The 24,077-nt window shown below is 41.1% G+C and overlaps 1 protein-coding gene across 4 annotated transcripts in view; it reads left to right on the top strand.

Annotated features, from left to right (window-relative positions):
* The window catches only part of ZFAND4 (zinc finger AN1-type containing 4), a 76,243-nt gene that overhangs the window by 443 nt on the left and 51,723 nt on the right, over positions 1–24,077 (top strand). Inside the window, exons 2-3 of one of the 4 annotated variants that reach the window (XM_074382104.1) lie at positions 8,142–8,283; positions 9,547–9,846. The exons of 1 other annotated variant lie outside the window; for it this stretch is intronic. In XM_074382104.1, the coding sequence (XP_074238205.1) occupies positions 9,585–9,846 (262 nt within the window). In that variant the 5' untranslated portion in view covers positions 8,142–8,283; positions 9,547–9,584. Of the gene's footprint in view, positions 1–8,141; positions 8,284–9,546; positions 9,847–24,077 lie in introns of those variants that run through there. 2 more of the 4 variants (XM_010340614.3, XM_074382106.1) reach the window with 2 other exon arrangements.

The raw sequence follows: 24,077 nt of genomic DNA, 5'->3' as shown, positions 1-24,077 counted from the left end.
TCCTCCAGATTCAGGCCCGTGGGTCTGGGGAGCCCGCGTTGGTCTTGGAGGAGCAGGGCTGCGCGGGTGACTCGGTGGCCTCAAGTGTGTAGGTCCCTGGACGGCGTGAGGAGACTGGCTCTGAAATATTTCCCAGTCCCTCTTCCACATCGACTCCCGACTTTTCACCTATCAGTAAATGTAGATCTGTGTCCGCATGTTTAATGGCAGCTTCGCATTCTGGATATCTTCACATTGGGGGAGAAGTTTCCACCGTAACTGCTCTAATGTAGCTAAGCTCCTCTAGAGCAGCAGAATGGAGCAAATTCCGAGTTACTGAAATGATGTATTCAGCCCTATTGCCTTGTTTACCTTTAACTTCCATTTCATCTTTGGAGTTTTGTTTTTAGAATTTTTTCAGAAGAGATGAGAGAAATCTTTAAGAATTGATTTGGAAATGTTTTTGGTGTTATTACGCTTAATAGCTAGATACATTTTTTAATTGTAAAATTCTGGAAATAACCTGCCCCCATTTTTTTTTTTTTTTTTTTTTTTTGAGACAAGATCTGGCTGTGTTGCCCAGGCTGGACTGCAGTGGCACAATCATAGCTTGCTGCAACTTGGAACTCCGGGGCTCCAGTGATCCTCCCACCTTAGCCTCCTGAATAGCCGGGACTACAGATGTGTGCCATCATGCCCAGCTAATTAAAAAAAATTTTTTTTTGTAGAGACAAAGGTCTCACTATGTTGCCCAGGCTGGTCTCAGCCTTCTTGCCTCAAGTGATTCTCCCACCTTGGCCTCCCGAGGTGCTAGGATTACAGGCATATGCCACCATGGCCACCCTCTTTCTGTTTCCTTAGTTTTCTCTTTTCCTTCTGTTCTCTTTCTTTCTTTTCTTTTTTTTTTTTTAACCGTTCTTGTGTCATTTCCCATCCCATCTTTAAGTCTTACTGCCCCCTCGTTTTCCAGCATCCTGAGGCCCACAGTATGCTCAGCTAAGCAAGACCACACACCATTTCAAGAAACTGTTTGTGGACCCAGCTTTTAGTACTAGCTAGGTCTTTGGCTTGCTGCAGCTTCCATTTGCTCCTCAGCCACCCTGTAGGTATCCGTTGCAGCTTAACCAGATTTCATGGCTCCATTTTGTCCTCTGCTACGGTGATTTCTAGTCCTGAGGAGAAGCATAACTATCTTCTAGAGGGAAACATTTTCACTTTTTTTTTAAACCTAGATTATCAACCTAGGTTCTTTTGGGATATTGGAAATTACCGCATTGACTGGACCCAGGCTTATGGTGGAAGTTCCAGCACGATTAATGCTGTACTGAGTTGTTCTTTTTCTTCTGGCTTATAGTCGCGTTATCCATTCTCATTAGAGGTGAAGGACTTCCAAATCTGTTTTATCTTCTACCCTTCCCCAGCTTATTATTTTCAGCGTCTCACTATGGAAGAACACTGTGGTGAAGGAAACACTCCAAATTCCTTGGACAGGCGTAGTCGCTCATATCTTTATTTCTATCATGTTCATTTTGCAGTCCTGATACCTGACTTCTGTTGTTAGAGCTGCAACTGTGTAGGTAAGAGTACTGTTGGCTTCAGGGATACACACACTGGTAACTCTGTAGTACACTCTTATTTGATATAGCATTAGTATGTTTTTAAGAATTCGTGTTATCCAAAATTATAAAGGCAGTTGTTTCAATGAGTGAAAGAAAGGGGGTTAAGGTTAGAGAGCTCCATACAAAGTCATACATAAGCAATGCAGCTTTTTAATTTAGCCTTTATTTAAGTAATGACCCTTTATCACTTTAACTAGCAACATTATTAGCATGGAACCTTGTATGATACCATATTTATTACTCATCATTTCGAAATATGGTGCAACAGCACTCAAAAGAGATGTACTACAAGCAACAACTTTCTGTAATTCCATCTCTTTTAGGACCGTTAGCAGTCTGTACAATGCAATTCAGATTCTCTTTTTTTTTTTTTTTTTTTGTAGATTTTGATTCTCAACCTTGTGATAGATTCTCAAATTATGTTTCCTATTAGTGTTATAAAAAACTAGTAGCAGATAGGAATCTGTGCATATGTGCATGTATGTTACAAGATGGATAAACTTTGGTGAACTTCATTTGGAGTGAATCAGAATGGGATTCTCGTGAGAAACCAACATCCCTCGAAACTAACTTTTGTGGCATGATATAGCTTGGATGTTTTGTCCCCTGCAAATCTCATGTTGAAATGTGACCCCCAGTGTTGGAGGCAGGCCTAGTGGAAGGTGTTTGGATCATGGGAGTGGATCCTCATGAATGTCTTGATGCTGTCCTTGTGGTAATGAATGACTTCTCAGTCTGACTTCAATGAGATGTGGTTTAAAAGAACCTGGGTGCGTGGCTCACACCTGTAATCTCAGCACTTGGGAGTCTGAGGCACGCAGATCACTAGGTCAGGAGATCGAGACCATCCTGGCCAACATGGTGAAACCCTGTCTCTACTAAAAATACAAACACTAGCCAGGCATGGTGGCACACACCTGTAGTCCCACTACTTGGGATGCTAAGGCAGGAGAGTCACTTGAACCCAATAGGCAGAGGTTGCAGTGAGCCAAGATCGCACCACTGCACTCCAGTCTGGGCATCAGAGCGAGACTCTGTCTCAAAAAAAAAAAAAAAAAAGAACCTGGCATCTCTTTTCTCTCTTTCTCTTGTTCTCTCACCATGTAACATGCTGGCTCCTCTCCTCCTTCTGCCATGATTGTAAATTTCCTGATGCCCTCAGTGGAAGCAGATACCAGCATTATACTCCCTGTACAGTCTACAGAACCGTGAGCCAAAATAAACCTCTTTTTTTTATAGGTTGCCCAGTCTCAGGTATTCCTGTATAGCAATGCAAACATGGTTAACACAGAGCATAACCAAATATGTATTAATGTCTAAAACTGGGATAATACCTTACCTATAGCACAGGTTTGTTCTGAGGATCAATTGAAAGAGTAAAATATCTGTTCTTTCATTGAACAAAGCTTTAATGAATACCAATATGTGCAAAACACTGTGATAGAGATTAGATGTCCTCCCTTCAGTTTAATAGGGCAAAACTATGTAAAAAAGTGAAACTGTTACAGGTGTAATATATGATATAGGCAGTAGTGGGGGAAGGTATAAAAAGCTTTGTGGAGGCCGGGCGCAGTGGCTCAAGCCTGTAATCCCAGCACTTTGGGAGGCCGAGGCGGGTGGATCATGAGGTCAAGAGATCGAGATCGAGACCAACCTGGTCAACATGGTGAAACCCCGTCTCTACTAAAAATACAAAAAATTAGCTGGGCATGGTGGTGCGTGCCTATAATCCCAGCTACTCAGGAGGCTGAGGCAGGAGAATTGCCTGAACCCAGGAGGCAGAGGTTGCGGTGAGCCGAGATTGCGCCATTGCACTCCAGCCTGGGTAACAAGAGCGAAACTCCGTCTCAAAAAAAAAAAAAAAAAAAAAAAAAGCTTTGTGGAATAGTTAATATTGGAGCTAAATGTTGAAAGATAATTAGGTGCTTGTCAGGTAACCATGTGTGCAAGTGACAGTAAGTAGAGCAGAGCAGGAACAACAGTGTAGAGGCTGATGTGTTCTGAAGCCGCAGATGCAGATGATTAGAGGTTAGGAGTACCAGAGATGTTGCAAGATGAGGTGAGGTATGTAGATAAGTAAAATGGGGCCGGAAGGTGAGATGCATAATCTTGGGAGCATTTCTAAGGAGTCTTAATTTTATTCTATAGACAGAAGTCATAGGGCCTTGAGCCAAGAAATAACATGAGCAGCTCTACATTTTCAAAAGATAACTCTGCTTCACATTATATGTCATTAGGGAAATGCAAATTAAAATAACAGTGACATACTATTACATGACTGTTAGAATGGCCAAAATCCAAAACATGGCAACACCAAAGCTGATGAAGATGGGGAGCAACAGGAACTCTCGTTCACTGCTGGTGGGAATATGAAATGGTACTTTGGAAGGCTGAGGCAGGAGAATAGCTTGAACCCAGAGGTTGCAATGAGCTGAGATTGCATCACTGCACTCCAGCCTGGGCAACAGAGCAGGACTCCATCTCAAAATAAATAAACAGAAAATAAACAATATTAAGAAGTCATATTGTCTAGAATTGGTCATTTCTAGGTGTCATGCGGTTTGGGGAAAATCCAAAATGGTTGACAGATCATTCTGAGGGATGGCATGAAAGGGGGTACTCTTTCCCTAGATGTGGGCTACAGGAAAGCAGGAGGTTTGTGGGAAAAATAAGTTTTGAGTATTTTGTATTTCAGATGTTTGTGGCACGTACAGACTTCAGATGCCTCTGGAATATCAAACTTAATGGAATGGAGATTATTAACCACAATCTTTAAAAATAACTACTTCTCTAAACATGTATATATGAAAATTGTAGTGAGTTCAGTGATGTCTCATATCCTTTGGTAGAAAAAAATGCAAAAAATTTGTGTATGGCAGATTTCTCTTTGATTCTTGCACTTTCTTCTTCTTCTTTTTTTTTTTTTTTTTTTTCGGTAGAGACAGGGTTTCACTATGTTGGCCAGGATGGTCTTAATCTCTTAACCTCATGATCCGCCCACCTTGGCCTCCGACAGTGCTGAGATTACAGGTGTGAGCCACTGGGCCCGGCGGACTCTTGCACTTTCATAGTGTTCACTTTCTGTTCACCAAGGTTTACTTACTGATATTCTTCTCCCACTCTGAGGCTTTACCTATCCTGAAGTACATTAAAAAATATACCCATGTCAGAAGCAGTTCCCAACTCATCCTATGAGGCCATTATTACCCTGATACTAAACCCAGACAGACATAAAGAAAATTACAGATCACATCCCTTATGATTATAGACTCAGAGATTCTGAGGAAATACTTCCAGACCAAATCCATCAACATGTAAAGGATTATGTACCATGTACAAATGGGGTTTATCCAGTAATGCAAGATTGATTTGACACACAAAAATTAATGTAATATGTGAATAGAAGAGGAAAGAAAACCACGACTGTTTCAGTAGAACTGAAAAAAGCATTTGACAAAATTTATACCCCGTCATGATTAAAAAGAAAACCCATCTAAAGTAGGAATAGAAGGGAAGCTCCTCAACCTGTTAAGGGTTGTCTATGAAAACCCCACAGTTAGGCCGGGTGCGATGGCTCACGCCTGTAATCCCAGCACTTTGGGAGGCTGAGGCGGGTGGATCACAAGGTCAAGAGATCGAGACCATCCTGGTCAACATGGTGAAACCCCGTCTCTACTAAAAATACAAAAAATTAGCTGGGCATGGCGGCACGTGCCTGTAATCCCAGCTACTCGGGAGGCTGAGGCAGGAGAATTGCCTGAACTCAGGAGGCGGAGGTTGCAGTGGACCGAGATGGCGCCATTGCACTCCAGCCTGGGTAACCAGCGAAACTCCGCCTTCAAAAAAAAAAAAAAAGAAAACCGAAAACCCCACAGTTAATATTATACCTAATGATGTGAGACTCAATGCTTTTTTTCTACAATCAGTAATAAGACAAGCGTGTCCAGTCCAGACTGGACTTTTATTCAATCTTATACTGAAGATTCTAGAGCAGGGCAATTAGGCAAGAAAGGTAAATAAACTGGGTGGGGTGGCTCACGCCTGTAATCCCAGCACTTTGGGAGGCCAAGGTGGGCTGATCACCTGAGGTCAGGAGTTCAAGACCAACCTGGCCAACATGGTGAAACCCCTTCTCTACTAAAAATACAAAATTTTGCTGGATGTGGTGGCGGGAGCTTGTAGTCCAAGTACTTGGCAGGCTGAGGCAAGAGAATTGCTTGAACCCAGGAGGTGGAGGTTGCAGGAGCTGAGATGGTGCCATTGCACTCCAACCTGGGCAACAGAGTGAGACTCTGTCTCAAAAAAGAAAAAAAAAAAGAAGTAAAAGAGCATATAGGTTAGAAAGGGAGAAGTAAAAGTCTGTTTGTACATGACATGATCTTGTTTGTAGAGCTTTTATATAGAAGAGCTTTAGGAAGATCTAAATAACTACATGAACTAAATAAACAGTTCAGCACAGCTGCAGTGTACAAGATCGATATATTAAAATCAATTGTGTTTCTATACACTAGCAATGAGCAATCTGAAAATAATTAAGATAGTGATTCCATTTATAATTACACTTAAGGAATAAAACAGGAATAAATTTGACAAAAGAGAACAAAACTTGTGCTCTAAAAATTATAAACATTGTTGAAATAAATTAGATATGAACTGAAAAATAGTACATGAACTGAAAAATAGTACATATTTATGGATTAGAAGACTTAGTATTAAGATTGCAATACTCTCCAAATCTGCAATACTCTCCAAATCTACAGACTTAATACAGTCCCTGTCAAAATCCCAGCTGACATTTTTGCAAAATGGGCGTACTTAAAATTCATATGGCAATTCAAGGACCTCAGCATAGCCAACAATCTGAAAAGAAACAAATTAGACTCACACTTCCTGATTTCAGAACTTACTACAAAGCTGCAGTAATTAAGATAGTGTGGTACTGGCATAGGTGGATCAACAGAATAAAGAGTCTGGAAATAAGCCTTCACAATTACAATAAATTTATTTTTAACAATCATCCAAGACACTTCAATTGGGAAAGAATGGTTTTTTTGACAAATGATACTAGAACAGCTGGTTATCCACATGCAGCTAATCAAGTTAGACCCTACTTCACACCATACACAAAACTTAATTGAAATTGGACAATAAACCTAAATATAAGAGCTAAAACTATACAAATATTAGAAAAATACTTTTAATCTTTATTACATTGGGTTAGGCCAGCTTTTTGAGTATAACAAAAGAAAAATAACCAAATTAGACTTTATCAAAATTAAAAACTTTAGTGTTTCTAAAGATACCACCAAGAAAGTTAAAAGCCCACAAAATGAGATAAAATATTTTCCATTCATGTATCTGTTAAGTGTTTATCTAGAATATGTAACATAAAAACTCATACAACCCAATAAAAAATCCAATTAAAAAATAGACAAAATATATGAATAGGCATTTCTCTAAAGAATGTATGCAGCCGGGCATGGTGGCTCATGCCTGTAATCCCAGCACTTTGGGAGGCCGAGGCGGGTGGATCACGAGGTCAAGAGATCGAGACCATCCTGGTCAACATGGTGAAACCCCATCTCTACTAAAAATACAAAAAATAGCTGGGCATGGTAGTGCGTGCCTGTAGTACCAGCTACTAGGGAGGCTGAGGCAGGAGAATTGCTTGAACCCAGGAGGCGGAGGTTGTGGTGAGCCGAGATCGCGCCATTGCACTCCAGCCTGGGTAACAAGAGTGAAACTCTGTCTCAAAAAAAAAAAAAAAAGAATGTATGCAAATGGCCAATTGTCACATAAAAAGATGCTCAATGTCATTAGTATTTAAAGAAATGGATATCACAACCACAGTTACATATTACTTCACACCCACTAGTATAGCTTTAATAAAGATGAAAGTATTGGCAAGTGTGTGGAGAAATGGGCTACCTCATCCATTGTTGGTGGAACTATAAAATGATCCGTACCATTTAGAAAACAGTTTGATAGTTTCACAAATTGCTAAACATAAGAGTTACCACATAACCCAGCAAAGCTACTTCAAAGAAAAAGGAAAATATATGTTTACACAAAAACTTCTAGCTGAATGAATGTTCATTTTAGCATTATACATAACAGCCAAAAATTGGGACCAACTCAAATGCTCATCAGTGGATAAGCAACATGAGATATATTGCTACAAGGGACTGTTATTCAGCAATAAAAAGGAATGAACATGATGGACTTTGAAAACATTATGCTAAGTGAAAGAAGCCAGTCACAAAAAATTATATAAGATTATATTTATGCATAAAGTCCAGAATAGACCAATTTGGAGATATGAAGTAGATTAGTGGTTGCCTAGGGCTGAGTGGGAGAATGGGGGAATTTGGGATTGATGGTTACAGGGTATGGGGTTCCTTTTAGAGGTGATGAAAATTTTCTAAAGCAAATATGGTGATGGTTGCACAACTCTGTGTACATAATAAACAGTGAATTTTAGACTTTAAATGAGTGACTTTTATGGCATGTGAATTGTATTTCAATAAAGCTTTGTTTTTTTAGATGGAGTCTTGCTCCATCACCCAGGTTGAAGTGCAGTAGTGTGATCTCAGCTCACTGCAGCATCTGCCTTCTGGACTCAAGCGATTCTCCTGCCCCAGCCTCCCGAGTAGGTGGGACTACATGCATGCACCACCATGCCTGGGTAATTTGTGTGTGTGTGTTTTGTTTTGTTTTGTTTTGTTTTTGGTAGAGATAGGGTTTTGCCAGGTTGGCCAGGCTGGTCTCGAACTCTTGACCTCTGGCGATTCGCCCACCTGAGCCTCCCCAAAGTGCTGGGATTACAGGTGTGAGCCACTACACCTGGCCCTCAATAAAGCTCTTTTTAAAAAGATTTGCCCAGTTTGCCAGAAAGATGTGCATCATTTCTCCTAGTTTAAGTTCAAGGCCCCCGCTTTACAGATTTTTCACTGATTACTGGCAATAGCAATTTGATCATTCTTGTGCTCCTAGTATTATGCTTGTAATTTAGTTTACTACAGCTGGGTTTACCACTCATACTCATTAGCTATTGTATGTATGTAAGCAGAAATTGTCTAATATTTATTACTAATTTTAATGTCGTCTTAATACTGTAGTATCTTCTGGAAACCCAAATGCTCATTGAATTATCTAGTAAGTACTGTTTTTAAGCAATCTATTATTATGCTTGCTATTCCTTTTATCCAGTATGATTCAAATATATAATGGGAGTGGACATGTGGCTTATGCCTATAATCCCAGCACTTCGGGAAGTCAAAGTGGGAGGATTGCTTGATTCCAGGAGTTTGAGACCAGACTGTGCAACATAGACCTTGTCTCTACAACAAATACAAAACTTAACTGGGTATGATGGTGCATGGCTGTAGCCCCAGCTGCTCTGGAGGCTGGGTGGGAGGATTGCTTGAACCCAGGAGGTTGAGGTTGCAGTGAGCCATGATCATTGCCACTGTATTCCAGCCAGGGCAACAGAGCAAGACCCTGCCTCAAGAAAATATAAAGTCAAATATACAGTGGTTGTAAAGTTCTGCTTTATATGGCATAGAAGACATATTTATATGTTTTAGGAAAGGATATACATAAATTTTTCAAATCTTTACAAAAATATACTGATGTGTTGAGTTTGGCTTATATATCATTTAACAACAAAAGCATTTGTTGAGCAGGTACTACATATATAAGTAACTTCTGAGCTCTAGTAAGATACATTAAAATATCAAAAATATACCTATTCTTAATAATTTTATGGTCTAGATGGCAGAGTGATTTCAGAGACAAATGTGAAAAGTTCAGGATTAGATGTAATTAAAAGCAAAAAAGTGAATTCTGGGGCTGTTTGGAAGATTGATATGGGCCACAGTTACATGGAAAATCTTTACGGACATGTCATTTTCAGATAGGCTTGTTAAAAAAATTCTTGTTTTTTTAGGTACAATACTCAAAACATGAACAAAATATATATCACCAATGTTCAAACTTGATTTGGCTAGAACTGGAATACAGTTGCCTACGACATATTCTAGAGAAGCTAGAAAAGTCAAAATAATGGATAACAGAAAAGAGCCTCCATTCTTCAATGACGATAACATGGGACCATTTTACTACAGACTTCATTTCTATGATACCATGGAGCTCTTCATTGAAACATTAACTGGAACATGTTTTGAGCTGAGAGTTTCACCCTTTGAAGCTGTTATTTCTGTGAAAACAAAAATTCAAAGATTGGAAGGTACTCATCTTTCTTTGTGGGATATGAAGATAAAATTTGTTCAGTAATGTCTAGTAATTTTTATTTTAATAGAGACAATTTTAGACATACATGATGTTGGGAAGAATAAGACAATGAACCCCTGGTACTCTCTGTCTCCAACATTTATCAGCTCATGAACTGCTCTGTTCCTATTGCTGTGTTCACCAGATTCTTTGGAAACAAATCCCTGGCATCATGCTATGGTGTGCAATAATATTTTAGAATAGCTTTTAGCAAGTTATGGTGACATGAAAATTGCACCTTAACTATTTTATAGTTACTTTTAATGGGAAATAGTAATTGTATTCTCTTCTAGGGACCTTATTTACCTTTTTACACTGCTTTGTAAATCCCACCACCCCCCTCCGTTTTTTTAATGTGGAGGTTTTCCGAAAAGAGTTTTTGGCTTACATTTACGTATATTCAGAGTTTCCTTAGTATAGCAGGGGTGCTGAATGATGTGTAGTGTCTCTTTTGTAGTTTGTATATTTGCAAAATGTGCCTAAAAAGACTAATTTGTATTAAAGTTAGTCTTTTTCTTTGCATTTTGCAGATTTCTGCAATAAGTAATGTTTGCCACTTACAGTTTTTAAAAATCCAGTTTTGGGTAGAAAATTAAATTGTTCCGTCTAACAGTAAATGGATCTTTCTTGATAGAACCAGCTGGAACTTGCTTGTAATATAAAGGCAGTGACTAGGGTTGCCCTCCACCTGGTATAAGTTCAGAATTACAGAAGGATGAGGAGGGTTCGAATTTTCATTTTTGTGAGGTTAAGGGTCATGATATATGAGCTCCTGAATATTTGTAATTTCTCTAGCTCTAGGAGATCTACTGAAGTGAGTGGCTGGCTGAGTCCAGTGACCACATCAGCACATTCAGTAATGGCTCTTGACGCTTTTGTCTGCCCTAAATGATTTGGTGAGATCTAGAGTCATAATATAAAATAATAGTTTATTTTGACTTTGTTCTGCTTTGTAATTTATATCATAGTTTAAAGGATACCTTTTTCGGAACATGCAGATAAAATCCTCTTGTGTTCTAAATAATATCTGTATTTTTTATCTCTTTAATGGATTTTAAATAATCTCTATGCAGCAAAAGCACTTAGAGAGAATCCTGTTTCAATCTTTTTATGTCAGAAGAGTCAACTGGGTTTAGAGGAGGTTAAGAACTCATCCAAGGGAAGTATTTAGTTATCATGAGTCAGAACCAGAGTCAAGTTATAGATTCCTTGTCCTCTGCAGGAGGAGACATTGTGGGGATAAAAGCAGTGGCTTTGTAGTTCTTAGGCAATTGAATCTAAGTTCAAAAAAACAAATATAGATATTTGGAAATTAAATAAGGTAATATGTAAAATACCTACTGTCTTAGTCTCCTGGAGCTGTCATAACAAAATACCGTAGACTGGTGACTTAAACAACAGAAATTTGGCCGGGCGCGGTGGCTCAAGCCTGTAATCCCAGCACTTTGGGAGGCCAAGGCGGGTGGATCACAAGGTCAAGAGATCGAGACCAACCTGGTCAACATGGTGAAACCCCGTCTCTACTAAAAATACAAAAAAGTAGCTGGGCATGGTGGTGTGTGCCTGTAATCCCAGCTACTCAGGAGGCTGAGACAGGAGAATTGCCTGAACCCAGGAGGCGGAGGTTGCGGTGAGCCGAGATCGCGCCATTGCACTCCAGCCTGGGTAACAAGAGCGAAACTCCGTCTCAAAAAAAAAAAAAAAAAAAAACAACAACAGAAATTTATTTCTCACTGTCTGAAGGCTGATGTCCAATAACAGGTTACCAGCATAGGCAGATTCTGGTGGGGCTCTCTTCCAGGCTTGTTCGCTGCATCTTCATTTGGCAGAGAGAGAGCGTAATATCTCTTTTTACAAAGACACCAATCACCACAAAGACTCTACTGTTGTGACCCTATCTAAACCTGATTATCTTGCAAAGGCATCATCTCCAAATACCATGGTAGCAGTAGGGCTCCAACATGAATTTTGGAGGGGCACTGTTTAATCCATAGCACATATCGCTAGTGGTCAGTAGCTCTTAATTACCTCTTCCTGTTTGCCTTCCCCATTCTCACACCCTTCACTCCTTCCTTCCTTCCTGCTTTGCACACTTGATCATAGTCTCTCTCTCTCGTTTTTTTTTTTTGTTTTTTTTTTTTTCTTTAAAGATGGGGTTTCACCGTGATGGCCAGGCTGGTTTTCAACTCCTGACCTCAGGTGATCCACCCACATCGGCCTCCCAAAGTGCTAGGATTACAGGCGTGAGCCACCATGCCCAGCCGATCATAATTTCTTATAGCCCATGGGCAATGACAGTCATTCTGGTCTTTGAGAGGTTTCAAGAGGGCAGCCTTCATGAAAAATACATTTTAAACCCTTTCTGGGTGATCTTTATATTTATATCCTCAAAGACATTTAGGGTCATGTGGTGTGAATCAGACTTTCCAAGTTAGAGGTATATGGAAGAGGTATATGGAATAGGGAGGGCAGAGGTGAGGCTGCCTGGGTTCATCATGCCAGGAAAATGGTTGTTCTGCCAGACTGCTTTTCCTTTAGGGGAAGTTTTTGGTGAGTTTAGAACTGCAGACTGGTGGGGAGAGCAGGGTGGATGGTGGGGCTAGTGGAGAAAGGGCTGAAGGAGTGTGCTGCATTAGGAACAAGGGGGCTGCAACAAGGGAGGAGGGGGGCCTGCTCAGGGACTTGCAGTGGCCTTGAAGGGACTGGAGTGCTGAAGCCCTGCTGCCTAGCTTCAGATTACTGGGTGCCCAAATTATTTAACCTCTCTTTATCTTAGTTGTCACAGTCTAAAATGGGAAGAATAATAGTATTTATCTTAAAGGGTTGTTCTCAGGATTAAATGAATTAAAGGTGAAGTGCTTAGCAGAGCGATCCTCCTGCCTCAGCCTCCCAAAGAGCTGCAATTACAGACATGAGCCACCATGCCCAGCCCTCTTCCTTTGTTTACGTAGATGTGAGTTTCTAACCTACATTCTGCTTTCTGTGAATAATGTCTTTTTTTTTTCCTTTGAGACAGAGTCTCACTCTGTTGCCCAGGCTGGTGAGTGCAGTGGTATGAACTCAGCTCACTGCAACCTCCGCCTTCCAGGTTTAAGTGATTCTCCTGCCTCAGCCTCCCAAGTATCTGGGATTACAGGCACCAGCTATTATGCCTGGCTAATTTTTGTATTTTTATTAGAGATGCGGTTTCACCATGTTGGTCAGGCATGAGCCACCACGCCCAGCTGAATAATGTCTTTTAACATTTCTTGCAATGTGGGTCTCCTGGCAACAAATTTCACCATGGCCGGCCCTCTTCCTTTCTTTATGTAAAACTTACTTTCTGACCTACATCATTTTTTCTATGAATAATGTCTTAACATTTCTTGTAATATGGGTCTGCTGGCAACAAATTCCCTCAATTTTTGTTTGTCTGAAAAGTATTTCTACTTCATTTCTGAAGGATAATATTGCCGGTTATAGAATTCTAAGCTGGTATTTTTTTTCAACACTAAATATTTCACTCCACCCTTTTCTTATTTGCATAATTTCTGATGAAAACTCTGCTGTAGTAATTATACTTACATTCTATATGTAAGATTTTTTTCCCTCTTTCTGGCTGATTTAAGGATTTTTGTCCTTGTCTTTGCTTTTCTACAGTTTGATATAATATGTCTAGGTGTGAATTTTTTGGTAGTTATGCTGTTTGGTGTTCTCTGAGCTTCTTGGATCTCTGGTTTGGTATGTTTCATTAATTTTGGAAAATCTGGGCCATTATTTAAGTATTTCTTATGTTTCATTTTTTTCTTCTGATATTCTAGTTGCAGCTTTTGAAACCGCTACAACTTTTGAAATTGTCTTACAGTTAACAGATGTTTTTTGCATTTTCTCTCTCTCTCTCTCTTTTTTTTTTTTTTTTTTTTTTTTGAGACAGAGTCTTGCTCTGTTGCCCAGGCTGGAGTGTAGTGGCATGATCTTGGCTCACTGCAACCTCTGCCTCCTGGGTTCAAGTGATTCTCCTGCCTCAGCCTCCTGAGTAGCTTGGGCCATTATTTAAGTATTTCTTACGTTTCATTTTTTTCTTCTGATATTCTAGTTGCAGCTTCAACTTTTGAAATTGTCTTACAGTTAACAGATGTTTTTTGCTTTCTTCTCTCTCTCTCTCTCTCTCTCTCTCTCTCTCTCTCTCTCTCTCTCTCTCTTTTTGAGACAGAGTCTTGCTCTGTTGCCCAGGCTGGAGTGTAGTGGCATGATCTTGGCTCACTGCAACCTCTGCCTCCTGGGTTCAAGTGATTCTCCTACCTCAGCCTCTTGAGTAGCTTGTATTGCAAGTGCCCACCACCATATCCGGCTAATTTTTGTGTTTTTAGTAGAGACGGGGTTTTTGCCATGTTGGCTAGGCTGGTCTCAAACTCCTGAGCTCAGGTGATCCACCCGCCTCAGCCTCCCAAAGTGCTGGAATTACAGGTGTGAGCCATTGAACCTGGCTTCTATGTGAATTTTAAGATCATTTTTCTAGGGCCCGGCGTGGTGGCTCATGTCTGTAATCCCAGCACTTTGGGAGGCCGAGGCGGGTGGATCACGAGGTCAAGAGATCGAGACCATCCTGGTCAACATGGTGAAACCCCATCTCTACTAAAAAATACAAGAAATTAGCTGGGCATGGTGGCACGTGCCTATAATCCCAGCTACTCAGGAGGCTGAGGCAGGAAAATTGCCTGAACCCAGGAGGCGGAGGTTGCAGTGAGCCGAGATTGCGCCATTGCACTCCAGCCTGGGTAACAAGAGCGAAACTCTGTCTCAAAAAAAAAAAAAAAAAAAAAAAAAAAGATCATTTTTCTAATTCTCTGAAGAATAACATTGGCAATTTGATAGGAATGCCATTGAATATATAAATTGCCTTGGGCAGTATGGCCATTTTAATGATACTCATTCTTCATATCTATGAGCATGGAATTTTTTTCCATCTGTTTGTGTTATCTCTGATTTCTTTGAGCAGTGTTTTGTAATTCTGATTGTAGAATTCTTAGACCTCCCTGGCTAGCTGTATTCCTAGATATGTTCTTCTTTTTGTGGCTATTGTGAATAGAATTGCATTTTTGGCTTGGCTCTCAACTTGTACATTATCAGTGCATAGAAATACAACTGACTTCTTTATACATTGTTGTATCCTGAAATTTTGCCGAAGTTATCAGATCTAGGATCTTTTGGACAGAGACTGGGGTTTCTAGGTATAGAAGTTTATAATCTGCAAGCAGAGTTAGTTTAACTTCTTTTCTTCCTATTTTGATGCCTTTTATTTTTTTCTGTTGCCTGATTGCTCTGGGTAAGACTTCCAGTACTATGCTGAATAGGAGTGGGGAGCATGGGCATCCTTTCCTGTTCCAGTTCTCAAGGGGAATGCTTCCAGCTTCTGCTATGATGTTGGCTATGGGTTTGTCATAGATGGCATTTAATATTTTGAGGTATGTTCCTTTTAACTAGTTTGTTGAGGGTTTTTAACATGAAGGAATGTTCAATTTTATCAGAAGCCTTTTCTGCATCTATTGAGGTGATCATGTGATTTTTGTTTTTAGTTCCGTTTATGTGATGAATCACATTTATTGATTTGTATATGTTGAAGCAACTTTGCATCCCAGAGATAATGCCTACCTGACCATAGTGGGTTAGCTTTTCGACACGCTACTGGATTTGGTTTGCTGGTATTTTGGTGAGGGTTTTTGCATCTACATTCATCAAGGATATTGGCCTGAAGCTTTCTCTTTTTGTTGTGTTTCTACCAGATTTTGGTATCAGGGTGATGCTGGCCTCATAGAATGAGTTAGGGAGGACTTTATTGTGTGGTTGCTTTGTAGTGTCAATGGTCTTATATACTTGTGTGTTTTTGTGATGGTGTCTAATGTTCTTTTGTTTCCATATTTAGCATGCTCTTAAGTACTTCTTGTAAAGCAGGTCTGGTGGTAACAAATTCCCTTAGCATTTTCTTGTCTGAAAAGGATTTTTATTTCTCCTTCACTTATGAAGCTTAGTTTGACCAGATAGGAAATTTCTTTGGTTGAATTTTCTTCTCTTTCAGATGGCTCAGTAGAGGCCCCCAGTCTCTTCTACCTTGCAGGGTTTCTGCTGAAAGGTCTGCTGTTAGCCTGCTGGCTTCTCTTTGTAGGTAACCTGCCCCTTCCCTCTTGCTTCCTTTAATATTTTTTTTTCATGTCAACCTTGGAGAATCTCATAATAATGTCTTGGGGATCATCATCTTGTATCTTGCAGGGATTCTCTGCATCTCTTATATTACCCTCAAATATGTTTTCCAAGTTGCTTGTTTGCTTTCAGGGACACCAGTGAGTCATAAATTTGGTCTCTTTACATAATACCATATTTCTTGGAGGCTTTGTTCATTCTTTTTAATTTTGTCTTTGTCTGATTTAGTTTGGAGAACCAGTCTTTCAGTTCTGAGATTGTTTCTTATGCTTGGTCTATTCTGTTGTTAATGCTCGTGATTGTATTATGAAATTCTTTTAGGTTTTTTTTTTTTTTTTTGAAAAGGAGTCTTGCTGTGTCTCTTAGGCTGGAGTGCAGTGGCATGATCTCTGCTCACTGCAACCTCCTACTTCCTGGTGCAAGCAATTCTCCTGCCTCAGCCTACCGAGTAGCTGGGACTACAGGCATGTGCCACCACACCCAGCTAATTTTTGTATCTTTAGTAGAGATGGGGTTTCACCAAGTTGACCAAGTTGGTCTCAATCTCCTGACCTCATGATCCACTCACCTCGGCCTTCCAAAGTGCTGGGATTACAGGCGTGAGCCATGGCACCCGGCCCTCTTGTGGTGTGTTTTAAACTCTATCAGAGCAATTTAGTTCTTTCTTATAACAGCCATTTCATCTTTCAGGTCCTGTATCATTTTATTGTAATCCTTAGATTCCTTGGATTGGGCTTCGACTTTCTTCTGAATCTCATTGATATTCATTCCTCTCCATATTCTGAATTCAGTGTCTGTCATTTCATCCATGTCAGCCTGGTTAAGAACCCTTTGCTGGGGAACTAGTACAGTTGTTTGGAAGAAAGACACTCTGGCTTTTTGAATTGCCAAGTTCTTATGCTGGTTCTATCTCATCTTATGAGCTGGTGTTCCTTTAACAGTGGTGACATTTGAGTATAGTCAGTTGACTTCTTTTCAGGGTGTTTTCAGAGCACTGAGGCTTTGTGCAGGGTCTTTATTCATAGTTGAATTCTTGTCCTTAGTTTCACTGGGAGGTATATTATCAAAGTGTTTCTGTTGTTGAAGTTTGTGCTGTGATCTAGTAGGTGGTGCTTAAGTGTAATGGCCAGTGGGTAGGCTCTTGCTCAGCCACATGGCTTCTCTGTGTTTCCTCACAATTACAGCCATGCTCCCTCTCAGTGCTCTGAAAGTGTGGGCTCCTCTTCTACTTGAGTGCTGGCTGCAGACCTCAGCATGGCACTCCCGAGCTGCACATCACAGTCTTGGGCTGAGCTTAGGCTTTATGTTCCCTCCCTAGCTTGGAGGCAGCAGGGGCCAGGAACTTGGCAGTGCCTATGGCAGAGTGCCTTTTACTTGTCTCTTGGGTCTCCATCCCAGAGAAATGCCAAGCCACTATGAATCAGTGCGACTGGCCCAGAGTGGGGTGGCTGCATTGTGGTCCCAAGCTGGGGGCCCTGCCTAGTAATGAACAGCGGGTGTGGGAGGTTCACCGGAGAGACAGACTGTAGCTTAGAGCGGCTGCAGCTTGCTGGAGGTATGGGTAAAGCATTCAGGGTCTTTGTTCCTTACTTAGTTTGAGGGCATCAAGGGTAGTACCACTGCAGTGGCAGTGGCTGGAGTTCAGATGGAGGTGGGGTGGCTGTGCTTTTGGCCTGAGCCAGGGGCTCCACTTGGGTAAGAGCAGGGGTAGAGGGCTCACAGGGACAGACTGGGTTTTTCTCCATATGGTGACTGGCATGCTGGAACATGAGTAAAGCTCTTAGACTCTTTGCCCCTACCCCAGTATAAGGGCAGCAATGGCAAGAGCCACAGCAGTATCAGTGGCAGAGGGGCTGTTGGTTGCCCCTGGGACCTCCACACCAGGGAAGTGCAGAGCCACCACCAATGGGAATGCTCAGCCAAGGGTGGGATGGCAGTTCTGAAGCAGGAGCGGCAGCAAACAAACCTCTTGAATACCAAACAGGGAAGGAAGTGGTGATTTATTTGGCTGGGAGCTGCAGCAGGTGAAAATACCTTAACAGTCGAGCTCCTCAACAAAGAAAATCCTTGCCCTTTTATTTTATTTTATTTTTTGTTTCACTTACTTTATTTATTTATTATTATTATTATTTTAGATGGAGCCTTGCTCTTTTGCCAGGCTGGAGTGCAGTGGCATGATCTTGGCTCACTGCAACCTCCCTCTCCCGGATTCAAGGAATTCCCCTGCCTCAGCCTCCTGAGTAGCTGGGACTACAGGCATGCACCAACAAGCCCGGCTAATTTTTTGTATTTTAGTAGAGACGGGGTTTCACCATGACCAGGATGGTCTCCATCTCCTGACCTCATGATCCGCCTGCCTTGTCCCCACAAAGTGCTGGGATTACAGGCGTGAGCCACTGCGCCCCACCAATCCTTGCCCTTTTAAAGGCTTACAATTCTAGAAATTACACATGAAAGGGTCTTGATCCATGAAGTAGGCGTCAGGTATGTGATTAGGTAGGGGTTTGATTGTGTTTAAGCAAAAACAATGCCTTCTGGAAAGATTCCTCCATACCACGTCTGTGATCTACAGGAGTGCGATTAAGGGTGGCAGTCTGCCAGCCATTACTTCCCTATTTAAATGCAATGTAGAAGTCTAGGGGGAAGGGGTTTTAGAATCTTAAGAGGATTAAGGGTCTTCTTCCCCAGTTTTGCTGTCCCAGGCCAGGGTCCCTATCTGGTGAAGAGTAGGGGGGTGCTCATAGAGAAGAGAGATTGGACTTCTCTCTGTATGATGGCTGTGGTGTGCTGAAAAGTACCTGTGTAGTCACCAGGCCCTTCATTCCTTCCCAATTCCAAGGGCAGTAGGGTGGTACCACTGAAGCTGCAATGGCAGAGGGGCTCTGGGTTGTCTCTGGGATATCCTCCCCAGAGAAAGAGCCGCTTCCAGCCTAAATGTTCAGGCACAGGGAGAGTGGTTGTGCTGGGAGCCCATGTCCAGAGGCCCTGCCTTGTGAAGAGCAGTGGGGGCGACCAGCCTCATGGAAAACAGCCTGGCTGCTTTTCTTTAAGTCAGCTGCCCTGTGCTCCCTCTCTAATCCAAGAAAAGCAGGAATGCGAGCTGTAGAGATGCAAAAATAATGGCCTGCCTGCTCCTTCCTGGAGCTCTGCCGGCCTGAAAATGCAGTTGCAGGTGGCTGTGGTCCCAGGACAAGAGGCCCTGCACAGCGAGAAGTAGTGGGGATTGGGACCCATTGATATGGCTCCAATGAGTGGAGAAAACCAGGGTTCTTGGCTCTCATGCTGGTTTAAGTAAAATGACACAAAATTACACAGACACACGTGGAGTGGCTTTAAGGAGCAGAGCATTTAATAAGCAAGCAAGAAAAGAGAAGGCAGAAGGAAGAGGCTCCCCCGTACAGAGACAGAAGTCGGTGGGACTCCAAAGCTGAAAGAGGTCCCCAAGTGTGGTGGATACCAGCCAGGTATATATGCAGAGGCTGGAGGAGGCGATGTCTGATTACCACAGGGTTCAGGGGATTGGTTTGACTAGGCATGTCATTCACATAGCTCACAAAAAAAGGTGACCCTCCTACCCTAGTCTTTTAATATCCAGTTGCAGGGCACCATGATGTTCTACACACGCGGGGAAAGTGCAAGAAGCCATGTTTGTGTGGACCCAGTTTCTAATGGCCGGCATTTGGATATCAAAGATTGCCAGCCTGGCTCTACCTGGGCTTTACAAGAAACTTTTTTCTGTAGATGCTTCAAAAAATGGAAACTTCCCAAGGACCCCTCTTCTCTATCTGCCTAAAATAATTTCTTAGTAACTCCTACAACATTCACCCCTGTGGAGATGCCACACTAACTGCTTTTAGGGGGTTTTGGGCAACGACTCTTTCTGGGTACTTCCTGAAAAAGGGTGTTGAATGGGGATAAGCAGATAGGGCTCCTCCTAGGATCTAAGGGTCCTTGGAAGAATGACGTGTCCCTGTGTGATTCAGTTTACAGCACCATTTGGAGTTTGATTGCTTCTAGGTGAGAAGAAACAATTCAAGTTATAGTATTGAGTATACAGGGTCCAAATATCAATATAAGACATATAAGTAAGAGAGGGCTTAGTAAACCAATTCCACAGAGAAGACTGGAATCTATTAAAGAGGGATTGCAGCCACCTGGGGCTGAAGCCAGCATTTTCCCTGAGTCTGTTAATAATTTTGATTTGATTTTTGAGTACCTGTAGATTTTCCTCTACTTTATTAGAGGTGTGAATCCAAAAGCAGAAAGTTTCTTTTAAAACTGCATCACTAAACCCAATAAAAAGTCCCAACAGACTCAGTGACAGTAAAACTTCCATGCTTTCTTTTTGTCAGTAACTATTATCCCTGCTATAAGGATACTAATTAAGCAAAATATGATAGCAGCAGAAACTGTCTAATATTTCAGTTAGAAGGTGCTACCATGTATAACCCTATTGCAAATAGTAGAGTGAGGACAGCAGTTCCCCCAAGTGTGGTTTGGTAGGTAATTTCCATCTAAAATTTTACTTGCCAAGCTACAGAATTCCCCTTTGGGTGTTTATGAAGTTCCTTTGTTTTGTTTTCCCAAACAGAAACCTCCTGGTTATGTGCACCTTACTCACTTTCATTACCTGGCAGAATTTGCAAGATAATTGCCCACAACTAACATACTAATTCGCATTTTTATGTTATCCATTCATGTTTTTTTTTTCCCCCAAACTGCAGAAGATTACCACTTGATTCACAGGAATAAGCAGGGTTAGTCTAAAATGTAGGCAAAAAGCTTTAAAACAACTAATGAGGCTACGATTTAATGACAAATGTATGATAAGCTTTGGAGCAAAATTTTTTGTCCAGTCCTCATTTTTGATACAAACTAATTATGAATAAACTTTAATCTTATACTTGGCCTGGTTATTTGCATGAAATACAGCAAGAATGGTTATTTTTACATAGGCCTTTTGGATTGACCTTGATGAAACTCTGTTCTCCAAGGAATTTCAGATAAGACTTTTAAAGCCGAGCCTAGCCATTGGTTTGTATCTTTTAATACCTGTGAGTTGGGTGATCATCTCCTCTTGAGGTCCCAAGATAAACTCAGAGCTCCCAGAACTGTTAGAAAGTGACATTCTTTACTGACCATGGGTTAGGAACCCTGTGCAGGGACTGTGCAGATGGGGTATGAGGCCAGTTCTCCCCAAGGGGCTTTTATTGGCTCAGCATGTCAGGCTTGATTCCTTAAAAGGAAACACACTTTTCAGTCAAAGCCTTGGGAAAATAACCAGTTTTTCCAATTGTGTTCTGTTGACCAAGAAAAATGGATTCTTATTGCACTGATACAAACAACTATATTGCCTTAAGTTAAAAGTACTTACAGATAGTCTCCAAATTCTAGAGGAACCAGGCAGAGAAAAGTGAACATGCTCCAAATTTCGTTCACAGGAGTATACCTTGCTCAATTATTATTATTATTTTTTTGAGACAGAGTTTCGCTCTTGTTACCCAGGCTGGAGTGCAATGGAGCGATCTCGGCTCACCGCAACCTCTGCCTCCTGGGTTCAGGCAATTCTCCTGCCTCAGCCTCCTGAGTAGCTGGGATTACAGGCACGCACCACCATGCCCTGCTAATTTTTTGCACCTTTAGTAGAGACGGGGTTTCACCATGTTGACCAGGATGGTCTCGATCTCTTGACCTCGTGATCCACCCGCCTCGGCCTCCCAAAGTGCTGGGATTACAGGCTTGAGCCACCGCGCCTGGCCCACCTTGCTCAATTATTAAAGGCCATAAATAGTTTAAAATAAGTTTCCTTGACTCTGAAAAACAAAACAAGGATCAGCAATAGTACAAGCAAAAGTCGAAAAGGTTGCTTACACTTTCTTAGTGCAGTCCACTTTGTTAACTCTTGTTTTGCTTGATATTTGTGAACATGTTAGTTCTTGCTGAGTCCCATACATTCTTTCTCTATTCCAATGTTACAATCTTAAAAACTATTAAAAACCTATATTGGAGAATACCTGTTAAAGTTCTTAATATAGCTTGATTATCTTTTGAGAAGGAACCAAGCAAGACAATAATTGTCTGCGAATGACAAAATTTTCAGGATAGTTAAAAACATGACTGACAAAGAAGTTTATTTATTGTAGTGGTTTACAATAACTTTGCCCTTAATTATGATTGACAGCATATGCTTAGACATTAGAATTTTAGAAATCCCGTACAATTTTGGAACATACATTAGTATTCACTAAAATATGACATAAAGAAGATTGGACATCATTTGGACAGTCTCATGTGACTAAACATGTTAAATAATCCTGTTTACCTCTTTTCTGAATGTTTTAGGGGTCCTCTGAACCATCCAAAAAGCCAGGCATGAGGAAGGACAATTTCCGGTTTGCCATAAACTATTTTGCCAAAATGATGACTCAAAGGGCAAAAAAAGAGACTTTTTCCAGAAAAACAAGATTCAAGAAGAGAAAAAACATAAAAGCCTTTTAAATATATCTGTAACTTGAATATCCACTTTTAATTAAGCTGAGTTCTTCTTAAGAAAATCCTTTTAAATTCCTTGTTACTTGACTTTAGCCAAGCAGTTAAGATTTTCGGCTTTTGAACTTTACAAAAAGCAACCTCAATGGTGAAACCAGTGAGTCTTAATTAGGTTTTGAGTTAACCATGAATGTACCAGGTATTTTCAAAGGGATAATAGGCAGCTTTTGAAACTATCATTTGCAAAACTGTGGCTGAGAAAGTGAAGGAGAGTGATCCAAACGGGTCCATTTTGTTTTTAGCCCCCAAGCCGTTCTTGCCTATCCTGGGCATAGGCTGAACCAACTTTGGATGGAGACTGGTTTACAGTCTATATAGTGTAAAACAAAGAGGATAACAGCTGCTTCCCAAGATATACTTCCCTTTTGCCTGGAGACCAGATCTAAGAAACTAGCCACAGGATTAGAAACCTAGGAAGCCGAGGAGCCATGCAGCTGGAGGCTACAAGATTTTGACTCTCCCTAAACTGCTCTTGAGATTAGAGCTTAAGATATTTTGTAAACTCTCCCTTGATGGATCAGTTGGCACTACCCAAATTGACAAACTGGTTTATCTGATTTAGCAGAAGAAGACAGCCACCACTGTAAAATGGCAGAGACAAACAAAATATTGCTATGTGGTTGCAAATTATGTTTCCAAGAACATGAAACAAGATGGAGGCCTGCAGTCAAGTTTGTTACTGACCATTTTTTTGGGCTGCCTTGAACAGCAGGCTTAGGGGGTCCTGGGCCTACATCCTAACCTAAGATACCCTTTCTTTACCCTAACCCAAGATACCCTTTATTTAACAGAACCATACAGAAAGACATGCAGAGCACACCAGATTGTCTACAGCTTAAGCCCAACCTTACTTTTTCATTAATTATACATTTACAGAGAACATAAACAGTTACCCATTTGCACAGGGAAAGAGACGCCAGAAGCCCAACTGGTAAGAAATTTTTACCCTTTCGCTGGTGTATTAGGCTTTTGGGTTCCCTTCTCCCTAGCTCAACTTTAAGCCAAACATTGGAAAATTAACTTTTTCCAGGTTGGAAGAACATTATAAAAGAGAGAAAAGCCATTTTAAACTGTGAAAGAAAGAAAAACACCGTAGAAAGAAATGTAATTAGGGTTGTTAAGAGGTAATGCCTCTCTTCCTACTAGGAATGGTGTTTTCCCTACTTCTTTGCCTTTCCTATTTTTTCTTTTCCCTTTTGGCCTACTTTAGGAGACATATTGCTTATCTCCAAGATTCTCTTCTGCTTGCAGAGCTGCCAGTTTTAGCTGCAGTGAAGATTTGACTTAGCAACAACATAACATCCCTCTGTGTGAGGTAAAATACCTGAGTTAAATTTTGGAAAGCTTCTATATACCTATTACGGTCGTCAGAAAATTGGCGTTAAGTCTCCCCTTACTTGCTTAAGGTCCTGCAAGGAGAAGGGAACTTGAAGGGGCCCAAAATAAGGAGGACCCTCAAAT

Source organism: Saimiri boliviensis, chromosome 12 (genome assembly GCF_048565385.1).
Source record: "Saimiri boliviensis isolate mSaiBol1 chromosome 12, mSaiBol1.pri, whole genome shotgun sequence".
In the NCBI taxonomy this organism is placed as follows: Eukaryota; Metazoa; Chordata; class Mammalia; order Primates; family Cebidae; genus Saimiri; species Saimiri boliviensis.
This window is presented reverse-complemented; position numbering and strand designations above follow the sequence as displayed.